Source organism: Cavenderia fasciculata (genome assembly GCF_000203815.1).
Source record: "Cavenderia fasciculata unplaced genomic scaffold Scf_EU5ZYIE02H8LDV-5, whole genome shotgun sequence".
Taxonomy (NCBI): Eukaryota; Evosea; class Eumycetozoa; order Acytosteliales; family Cavenderiaceae; genus Cavenderia; species Cavenderia fasciculata.
In genome coordinates this window covers 1,029,211-1,040,012 of record NW_004457639.1, presented here as the reverse complement: position 1 = coordinate 1,040,012, position 10,802 = coordinate 1,029,211, and the positions used below count along the sequence as shown (strand labels likewise).

The following is a 10,802-nucleotide window of genomic DNA, read 5'->3' as shown; positions in this document are numbered from 1 at the left end:
TATAAACATGAAAACCATTACAATTATTTTAGTAATCATTGTTTATTTTTGTTGTTCTATTTTGGTTTTTGCTCAAGGTATGCGATGATGATATAAATAGAAATATAATAATAATAATCAATCAATCAATCTAAAATTTCTTTTTATTTATTTATTTATTTTTAGATTTGAGAAGATTACCAAGTTTAATAAGAGATCAAACACCTGAAAGAAATCCAGATTTTGAAATTGATAATCCAAATCGTGTTATTACTGGAATTGTAAAAAAGGAATTGGGAAAAGATAGTAAACCAGTCTATTGTTGTGGCAATGATTCGTACCCTAGTAGACTGAATGGCTACGTTGTACACAATCAATCAACCTTTAACTCTTGGTTTAATAATGTACCAGGCGTCAATATTCCGATTCCCTTTACATTGACTTTGACGAAAAATAGTACTGATCCATTAATGGACACCTATACATTCAACAATGACGCCTTTTTCCCAATTGAAGGAAAGGGTTGGGAGGCACCTGGTGCAGACCCAATGATTAGAAAAAGAAAATACCTTCACAACTTTCATTTTTGTATGGAAACTCATGCTTTTTTTACCTTTTCTGTAAGAATCGAATAGAAAAAAAAAAAAAAAAAGAAATAATTATTAATTTATTTTAATTATTAGGGAATTGCAAATCAATTTATAAATGTTAGAGGTGATGATGATTTATGGTTATTTATCAACAAACAACTGGTAGTTGATTTGGGATCACCTCATTCCTATCTAATTGGAGGATCAAGGTCTTTGGTACTAGACAAATTGGGGTTGGTCAAGGACATGGTGTATGCCTTTGACTTGTTCTTTTGCGAGCGTCACTCTATGGAATCTCATCTTCAACTTTCTACATCTCTTTCTTTATTTCCTAATCCTAGATTTCTAGATTTTAATGGAGAAGCTACTTTGTAAATTGGATCCATTTATCTTTTTTTTAAAATAAATTGGACTGAAAAGTTTTTTTTTCTTCAATGAATAGTTTTTAATCAGGAATTAGTTTTTGGTCATACAGACTTTACCAATTTTAATCAAACATCGTAAAATTGTAGAGAATTGTTTATAGAAAGAAAAAATTCACTTTATTGAGCAAAAGAACAATAGCTTTATCCAAGTTTGAAAGAATGTTTTTATGATTTCCATTTTTTTTATCATTTTTCATCTGGAGTGGGTTTTTATGTTCAGGATTTGATCAATTTTAATGATATATGGATGAAAAAGTAGGGAATTGTGTGTAGAACAAGAATATAATGAAAAAATTGGCTTGTGGCCAGGCGGCAGAAAAACATGCAATAAAGTCGCTCCTAGTTGGGATCGAACCAACGACCCTGCGGTTAACAGCCGCATGCTCTGCCTACTGAGCCATAGAAGCACTATTTTTGGATGATGATATAAACAATTTTCGACTATTTATAGGCGTCATGAAAAAAATAGTTACCTTTTGTACATGCCTCCAATTTTTTTTCGTAGAGAAACCTCACCTCTTTCTTTTTACCACATCAACTTGATGCTGCTGATTTTCAAATCTTGGTACAGCCTTTAAACTTGACATTCTAATTTCATCCATTACCCATCTCACAATCATGGGTCACCAATCTACTTCTTCTATCTTTAGATCTTGTTCTTTATTATAAATACTCTAATATTTTTAAGGACCGTAGCTAAATACATTTATTTCTATTCCGATGACAACAATCAATTCATTACATCAACATCTAAATCTTCATCGATTGATTCTTCTTGGTTAATTAATTCATCGATTGACTCTGCGTCTGTAGATCCATCATGTTGAATAGATTCGAATTCATCGATTAAATTTACATTGATTAATTCATCCATGGATTCATCTTGTTCAGTTGATTCGAATTCATCATCAACCAATTCTTCATCTTGTAATGGGGCCACAACTCTTTTCGATCGAACATTGTTTCTAGTTTTCAGTCCTTTGTCTCTGTGATACCGGATAGTTTGTTCCTCTCGATGATGGCGATAACACATGGTCTTGCATCTTGCATAGGCTAGAATGCTACCACCACATGGAGGACTTCCATTCCAAGAATAATTGCAAAGGTTCTTGTGGAATACAAGCAGGTTGGAATAAGGAACCCTATTTGCCCTAGCACATTTCGTACGGCAATATGGTGCATCACGATATTTTGGCCAATCTGGGCAAACATTGCGGACTTTTTTCTTGCAATGGATGTATAGACATGGATGTCCAGTACGCATGGAAGCAGGTCTTCTGTTGGGTCTTTTGCTCGGCACTCGGATACCTGGTATATGAGTCAATTCTGAGCCTGCGAGGTCACCTATATACTTGTAAATTCCTTTTACATTGAATTTTTCTAATCGATAAATTGATTTTAATCTAATCGAAAAAAGAGGTTAGAAAAATTTTTTCTTTCTTTCTTTTTTTTCTTTCTTTTTTTTCTTTTTTTTTTTACATACTCTTGTATAAGTAATCTATTACTAGGTTCGATTGTATATCGAGAGAGTGAGCTGATAAATAGATGATTGTATTCCATTTCGAGAAAACGAATGGCATTTGCAATCAAGAATTCACCATCTGGTCTGAGAATATCTTTGAAACCAACCAAATTGACTGCTCTTCTCACCATTGCACCTGCTGGCTCTTGATTGATACGATTTTCTTTAAGATAGCTTGGGAGATTGTTGTCGATTTCCTTGACCAAGTCACACTCTGCTATATGTTCTTGAATAAATTCCAAATGCTTCATTCTTTGACAAACTGGACACTTGACCATTCCATCTTTATCATGACATTTTACAAGATGAGATTTAATGTCTTGGGGGAGGAATGACTCTTGACACGTTGTACATTGAATTCCTTGTCGATTGGGAGTGCTTTCGATTCGTCGATGAATATGATCGATTGGGGGCTTTGGTTTAACATTTATAGGGATAGGGTTATTTCTAAACCGGTACATTAGAGCTGCCAATCTAGCCATTTGACCTTTCAACTCTACGTATCTATTGAGAGAATCTAGTTTGTCTTGAATGAATTTTCTTGTATTTGGATCTTGAGTCAACATTAGGATTTCATAAAACTCTTTGGTTTGGGCTACATCTTTATTGGCTCCCCAGTTCTTTTCAATTTCCATTAACAATACATGTTTACCATATGCATAATCGTGAACTTTCTGATATTCTTGTTCATCTCTAATAAATTCTATTTTATCCAATAAATCTTGGGGTTGTGGTGGTGGCTGAGAATGATCTTGAAAAGGATTCAATCTTAAATCATTTCTTTCTGGACCATCATCTTGATCATCTCTTGTTCTTTTAGTTTGATTCTTTAGAAAAGACCCAGTAAACTTTAAGATGACAGATAATTTTAATCCAGAAAATACATACTTGACAGATGATCGGAACAATCGGTCAAGCTTGACGGCATTACACATAATGTCAATATTGTGATCTCCCAAGACTGTTGGGGGATACATCACAGGGTTGAATTGGACGTGACATTTACCACCCGTCATGACTTGTTGAGAGATGCTTCTACGAGTGGGCAACTCTGTCAGAGTCAAGTAGTTGGCATAGTTGGAAATAAAGGGATCTTTTTCTAGAAGCTCTTGATTAAGATTTGCCACTCCACAGTGTTGACGGATCGTATTGACAGTGTCGATCATATGTTTCTTTGGATCTTTTATTCCGAGTACCAACTCTGAAGGAGGAAACAAGACAACAACTTTAAAGCCAAATTGTTTACCAAGTTCTATGACCTTTGCAAGTACTACCTCGTCTCTTGCTATACGATCTATTGTAGTTCAAAATAAAACCCCAGTCAAACATAAAACCCATTTCACCCATTACCACTTTTTCAAATTTAATAGAAAATTTTGAAATTGCTTCTAATACTAATATGGCTAAATTAAATTAAATTTGTAAATAATTAATTTAAATAAATATTATTATTATTTATATTTACCATTTTCTTGATTCATATCTTCTTCTTCTTCTTCTTCTTCTTTATCATCATCTTCTTTTTCTTCTTCTTCTTCTTCTTCATCAACATCATCCTCTCCTTTTTCTTTTTCTTTACTTGTTGATTTGAAATATTGATCAATCATGGCTTGAGTCATTTCCATAGGATGAACTTCATGACCAACACATACACAACTGTGTTTTGACTCTCTGAATAGTTGACGTTGTATTAATATCTGATGATTGGGGCTGTCGCCATCAGAGTTGTTAGATTTGGATGTTCTAGAAAAGGATAAAACATTTTTTATACCATTAAAGATCCAACAATAGGCATTCTTTACTTGTGATTCGATGAAAACTTTCTTGAGCCAGTGATCCGATTGGTGAAATCGGTCTTCATAGAGTCCATGTTGGCCAGATGAATGATAGTGTGTTTCACAGTGTTGAAATATATCATTGATAAACAATTTATAGTCTATGACTGAAAACTTTACCATTCCACTGTCGTTCAAGAAATGCATTCTATATACCACTTTGTGTCCGAAATCGATAAAGTATGGTGCCTTGACTATATTTGGAGTGTGTACATCACCTACAACGAGTATGGTCCACAGTTGTTCAAAGTAGGCAAAGGTTTCTCTAATCTCGACGGGGGTGTCGGGACCAACGTTCTATAGTTACCCAAATGACGGTATGTCTGAAATCGAGACCAGCCAAGAGATGCTTTGGTTGCATTCTCATATGCAATGGGAACCAGAAGGAACTGGCAACCTCTTCAATGATGCGAAGGGAATAGTCTTGAGTGTTAAACTTGCCAACTGTTGGAATGTTGTGACTACCATTCTTGTTGTTGTTGTTGTTGTTGGTCATAACCATGAGCAGACATAATAACTTGCAGACTTGGTGTTCAAATGATTGGGGTTTCCTCTTTTCATCTCCAACACTTTGTCTTGCAAACAACCATACGTGCGTAATTGGATCAAAGTCACTATCCTTCCATAATTCTCGAATTTCTTCTGGTCCAAGAAGAAGACGTTTGTCATCAGATGTCTGATCTTGTTGTTGGGATTTCTTCTTTGCTTTTATATTTTCTTCATCTTGAGCACGTTTTTCTTGTCGATCAGCAATTTGTTTGACTTTGATTCGATCCATTTCTGCTTTGGCATTTTCATTCAGTTCAGTGATGTTTGGCAACGAGTTGATTGAACAATTAAATATTGTATCACGTTTTCTTACTATTCCAAACCATCTATCTACATTTATCTTATTATTATTATTTAATTCATCTAATAGAAAATAGAAAAAAGAGAGATATTAGAAAACTATTTGAAAAAAATACTTTTTTTTTTTTTGTTTTTTACCTTGAATAGGAATAGGATCATTTGGATTCTCCCTAAAGCACAACAAGTAATTACCTCTTTTACTATTAATGTGGACATCTCTAGTCTCGAAAATGGAATCCAATGAATCATAATAGCGATTGATAATTTGATATGGTATGGTCAAATAGTGAGGTCCTGCTTGCGTTCTAATATGGTATGTCATGAGAATGACACTATTGGTAGTCTCGGCAAATTTAAACAACATTCTACGATATACACCAGACTTGTAAACTTTGATACGACCCTTGGATTGGCAATTTGTTTTTCAATAAAGAATCGCACCAACAGCTTGGTATTGTCATTGAAACAGTTGACCATGTCGTCATCTCGCAAGAATGAATGAATCTCGACCAAGTCGGTTTCAACATTGTGTTGGCTGTATAGATAAAGGAATCTAAAGAGTCTCAATAAACTGGAATCCAACCGAGTGTGGCAATGTTGTATATGCAAATAGAAACACATACTTTGCATATATATATCCAAACAGGTGAAACCAATCAATATCCTCTGCTTTGATTTTCTCTTCTGTTTAGGTACTGTCAGTAGTAGTGCTGGTAGTGGTAGTAGAGGTAGATGAAGATTGATTGGTGTAAAATCGAGTAGAAGATGAGTCATTTTACTTTCTTTTGTGGAATTGGTTGAGAGAACTGTACAGAATAAAGGCGAAAAGGAGATTCAAACAGGAAACTGTTGGGGGTGGAAAAATTTTTTGAAAAAATAAATAAATAAATAAAACAAATTTGCTCTACTGAGATTCGAACTCAGATGACTGGATTCAAAGTCCAGGATACTAACCCTTATATGATAGAGCAATTGTGCTTCAATTTTTAAATTTTACAATCTTACGGGGGTCACTCTGCGATTTTTTTGAATATTCATTGTCTCTGAACCTCTTTCATCATTACAACATATAGAGATGTCTCTATACACTCGTGCTTTGACTAATCATATTCGTTGCAAGATGGTCATTGAATTCAATTATAGTCAAGAGTACTCGTGATTCTATTTTTTTATAAAATGAATTTATTTAAATGTATTATTAATTTTTTTGATTTTGATTTTTGATTTATTGAATTTTGAAAACTTGTTTCATATATTTAATGAGAGCGACGTCTTGTTTGGACAATTCATCACCCCAACCTTGTTTGAGGGCATCGATAGAGTCACGTGAAATTTTAGAGAACCAAACCTTTTTATCGTCAAAGTGACGGCCAAAGGTAGTGCTAGCGCTAGAGTCATTGATCGAGATGGAGACTTCGTCACCCTTGTTGGCAACCTGGACGTCCTTTTCGTTGAGCTTGATGTTTTGGACGGTACCGATATCGGCCATACCTTCAGCCTGAATGAGGGGTGTTCCAATACGGAGGGTACCTTCCTTGACACGGACACCGACCAAGATGGGATCCTTCTTTCTAAAGACACGGATAACGTCCAAGAGTACTGGCCAGACACAAGTGTTGGCAGTCTCGTCTCTTAGCTTCTCCTTGATGGCGTTAAAGTGGTCTTCGAGACGCTTCTCAAAGAGATAGATAGTGTCTTCGCTCATGATGGTGATCTTCATGTCGTTGGCGGCTTGTTGAGCCGACTCTTCAATCTTGACGTCAAAGGCAAGCATGATGGCATACTTGGGGTCCTTTTCACGCATAATGGAACAGGCCATGACGTTCTTTTTGTGGATGGGACCAATGGCGACATTGGCGACGGGGACCTTGATCTTTTTCAAGAAGCTGATAAAGGCTTCAAGAGAGCCGAGTGTCGATGCTTGTACAGACACACCAACACCTGAAGTTTCGACGTCATTGAGTACAGAGTCGATTTCAGATTGTGCTTGTGCCTTGAGGTCTTCGAGATCGTCGTCTTCGGTACAGACGAGCAAAGATGTACCGGGGACAGCCTTTTCGAGACCAGGAGCGACAATCTTGACACCCATCGATGCCTTGACCGACTTGTTGGGGATGAGTTGAGTCTTTACACGAGTCTCTCTGAGAGGGGGTGGGGTGAGCAACGAACGAATGGTCGAGACGATGGGAGCGCCGAAACCAGAGACGACAATCTTGTCACCCTCGCTGAGCACACCGTTGACGAGGACAGCGTCGACAGTGGCACCGAGACCTTCGATCGTCTTGACTTCGAGAATGGTACATTGGAGTTCGTCACGGTAGGTGACCTTTTCAGCCATGATCTTTTGCATCAATTGGGTGGCGAGTACCATGAGATCGGGGATACCCTCACCAGTGACGGCAGAGGTGGGGACGAGCGAGACGTACTTGCGATGGTCTGGATTCTTCCAATAGAGCGAAGCATTGAGTTCTTGGACGGCGAGTTGGGCAACGGTGTCCTTGACACGCGAGTCAAACTCTTGAGCGGCGTGACGAGACTGTACCTTGAGCGACTCTCTAATATCGACGTTACGGCATGGACGCCATTCATAGATACGATCGACCTTGTTGAGTGCAACGATAAATGGTGTCTTTCTCATACGCAACAAGTTGATCGATTCGATAGTCTGTGCTTCGAGACCGTGCATAATGTCAATGACGAGAATAGCAAGATCACACAAACCAGAGCCACGTGAACGAAGATTGTTGAAAGATTCGTGACCTGGTGTATCAATGAGCAACAAACCTGGCAACTTGAATTCAAACTTTAGACGTTCAGCAAGATCCTTGGCTTGATCTCTAATGTTTTCAACTGGAATAAACGATGCACCAATTTGTTGAGTAATACCACGTGCTTCGCCACCTTGGACATTGGTTGAACGAATCTTGTCGAGTAACGATGTTTTACCAGTATCGACATGACCAAGAATACATAAAATGGGTGATCTCAATTCTGGTTCCTCTGTAGACGATGACGATGTACTAGTGGTAGAAGTAGAATCCTTGTTTTTGTTTTTGTTCTTTTTGTTTTTGTTGTTTTCCTTTTCAGCCTTGGCAGCTTCCTTTTCAGCCTTTTTCTTTGCTTCTTCCTCTTCCTTTGCCTTTCTTGCTTCCTCTGCTTCTCTTGCCACCTTTTCTTCTTGTGTTTCGAAATCGTCATCATCCCATCCAACATCATCATCTTCTTCTACCTTTTTTTCTTCTTGCTTTTCTTCTTCTTCGACCTTGAGAGCAGATATCTTTTCTACGACATCATCTTCCTTTTTCTTTGGTTGTTGCTTTTTGGGTGGTGGTGCATTGCCTCCGACACTCATGCCAAGTGCCTTTAGCTTGTCGAGACGGTCTTGTCTGAGACGCTCTTCACGCTCTGCAGCTTCCTTTTCCTTTTTCTCCTTGAGCACCTTGTTCTTGGCAGCATTACGGATACGTCTTGCCTCTTCTTCTTCAGCCTCGCGCTTTTCGTCTGCAATTCTCTCTTCCTCTTCTCTCTTTGCCTTTTCCTCGGCCTCTCTAACCTTTTTCTCTTCTTCTTGTCTTTGCTTCATCAAGAATGCAGAAATCTTTTCCTCTTGTGGCTCTCCCTTTTTGGCAGCAGCTGCTTGCTTTTTAGCAGATGCCTTGGCAGCTGGTTTGGCTGGTGCTGCTTCCTTTTTAGCTGGTGCCTTGGCAGCTGGTTTGGCTGGTTGTTTACCACCCTTTGTAGTTGCTGGTTTCTTGACCTCTTCTTCAGATTCAGATTCAGATTCCGATTCATCTGAACCTTGTCTCTTTTGAGCTTCCTCTGCATCCTTGTCCATTTGATCGCTATCCCAATAGTTTTCACGTTGTTTCTTGCCACCCTTTTTAGCTGCTGCTGGTGCTGGTTTGGGTGGTGCCTTGGCTGATGCCTTGGCAACTGGTTTCTTTGCAGGTACTGGTTCATCATCTGATTCTGATTCTGATTCCGATTCCGATTCTGATTCTGATTCCGACTCTGATGCAACGACTGCTTGTTTCTTATTGTTGGCAGCTTGTTTCTTTGCAGCAGCCTTTGCAGCTGGTTTGGCTGGTTGTTTACCACCCTTCTTTGCAGCGGGTACTGGTTCATCATCAGACTCTGATTCAGATTCCGACTCCGACTCTGAACTAGATGCAACTACAGCAGCAGCCTTTTTTCCATTATTCTTTGCAGCTGGTTTCTTTTTAGATGAAGCTGGTGTTGGTTTCTTGACCTCTTCCTCTGATGATGATGATTCCTCTTCTTCAGAATCTTTGCCACCTACAGTTCTCTTTTCAAGTTCTTCTCTATCTTTATCAGCTTGATCGCTGTCCCAATAATTATCTCTTTGTTTTCTTTGTTTTGGACCCACTATATAATCAATCGAACAAACATATGTTAGTCATCCATACAAGTATATCTATCTATGTACAATACAAGTATAGGTATTGTTATGTCTATCTTCTTCTTACTTTTTAACTATACTACTATATACTACTACTAACTACTACTATCTAAACTTGTTATTATAAATGATTATAACCTCTTGTCGAAACATAAATGTTGATGATAGGGATGAGAATCTTGCCTTTGCAGTGAATGTGAAGGTGTGAATTGTAATTGGATATAACACAACAACTAAATCAATTAAACTATTAAAGTGCACTTGGTGATAATCTTGACAGTCTCTCTCTGCGCTGCTCACACAATCCGTCTTACTCGACTTAGGAAAAAAAAAAAAAAAAAAAGAAAAAGATTAAACTTTTTTGAGTGGACATCAAGAATGAAGTACTTTCTCTCTCACAACACAATGTAATGTAAGTACACTCTTACCACACTATAAACAACACAAACATAGGTTATGGCTATCTATTCCTTATATATTCTCAATAAAGCAGGTACTTTAATCTTTCAGAATGTATGCAATGAATAGAATTGATAGAAATGAAATGAGATAATCTAAGATTGAAATGAATGATCTGATTTGATTAACTAGCTAGTATGTTTATTTATTTAGGATTATGTAGGTTCAGTTGAGAAATTAAGTCATAATGCATATATTAGTTTAGGATCAATGTTTCATGGTTTACATGCTATTGCTAGTAATCTTTCACCTACAGGGTCATCATCTGGTATCGAAACAATAGAAACTGAAGCATTTAAATTACAATGTTTTCAAACTCATACAGGTATGGAAAGATAAAACTATACATAATTGGGATGGATATGGCAATCATTCACTCAGACTCTTTATCCATTATAATGGATGGATGGAATCTAATATTTATTATTTATTATTATTTATTATTTATTTAGGAATGAAATTTTATACTATATCAGATCCAAATCATCCAAACTTGGATGAAATATTACACAACATTTATGAATTATATACAGACTATGTTTTAAAGAATCCATTTTATGAATTGGAAATGTCAATTAGATGTGATCTATTTGATGATAAATTGAATAGATTATTGAAAGGTACAACTGCCGATTAATTAATTTTTTTAAACATGGAAATAAAATTGTACAAATAATAATAATATAAATACACCACAACCAATATATTATACATATATATAAT

At 36.9% G+C, this 10,802-nt stretch overlaps 5 protein-coding genes and 1 non-coding gene across 6 annotated transcripts; 2 read left to right on the top strand and 4 right to left on the bottom strand.

Moving 5' to 3' along the window:
- Nucleotides 1-7: 7 nt before the first annotated feature.
- On the top strand, nucleotides 8-1,586 carry DFA_10232 (PA14 domain-containing protein; the record flags this gene model as incomplete). The annotated part of the gene is made up of 4 exons (XM_004354088.1): nucleotides 8-77; nucleotides 166-599; nucleotides 663-940; nucleotides 1,502-1,586. 4 exons carry the CDS (start codon nucleotides 8-10, stop codon nucleotides 1,584-1,586), a joined length of 867 nt encoding a protein of 288 aa, XP_004354140.1.
- Nucleotides 1,329-1,401, bottom strand: DFA_10233. Its single transcript has one exon. It is a non-coding gene; the product is annotated as a tRNA-Asn (tRNA).
- Nucleotides 1,587-1,724: 138 nt separating the features above from the next.
- Nucleotides 1,725-4,386, bottom strand: DFA_10231 (uncharacterized protein; the record flags this gene model as incomplete). Its single annotated transcript, XM_004354087.1, has 5 exons — nucleotides 1,725-2,397; nucleotides 2,478-3,810; nucleotides 3,851-3,919; nucleotides 3,982-4,259; nucleotides 4,319-4,386. 5 exons carry the CDS (start codon nucleotides 4,384-4,386, stop codon nucleotides 1,725-1,727), a joined length of 2,421 nt encoding a protein of 806 aa, XP_004354139.1.
- Nucleotides 4,387-4,616: 230 nt separating this feature from the next.
- DFA_10230 (uncharacterized protein) lies at nucleotides 4,617-5,974 on the bottom strand (the record flags this gene model as incomplete). Its single annotated transcript, XM_004354086.1, has 3 exons — nucleotides 4,617-5,263; nucleotides 5,339-5,603; nucleotides 5,897-5,974. The coding sequence occupies 3 exons, from the start codon at nucleotides 5,972-5,974 to the stop codon at nucleotides 4,617-4,619; spliced, it is 990 nt and encodes a 329-aa protein (XP_004354138.1).
- Nucleotides 5,975-6,425: 451 nt separating this feature from the next.
- On the bottom strand, nucleotides 6,426-9,621 carry eIF5b (eukaryotic translation initiation factor 5B; the record flags this gene model as incomplete). The annotated part of the gene is made up of 2 exons (XM_004354085.1): nucleotides 6,426-9,586; nucleotides 9,609-9,621. 2 exons carry the CDS (start codon nucleotides 9,619-9,621, stop codon nucleotides 6,426-6,428), a joined length of 3,174 nt encoding a protein of 1,057 aa, XP_004354137.1.
- A 126-nt stretch (nucleotides 9,622-9,747) lies between these two features.
- On the top strand, nucleotides 9,748-10,716 carry trappc4 (trafficking protein particle complex subunit 4; the record flags this gene model as incomplete). The annotated part of the gene is made up of 4 exons (XM_004354084.1): nucleotides 9,748-9,822; nucleotides 10,074-10,133; nucleotides 10,233-10,404; nucleotides 10,532-10,716. 4 exons carry the CDS (start codon nucleotides 9,748-9,750, stop codon nucleotides 10,714-10,716), a joined length of 492 nt encoding a protein of 163 aa, XP_004354136.1.
- Nucleotides 10,717-10,802: the final 86 nt, after the last annotated feature.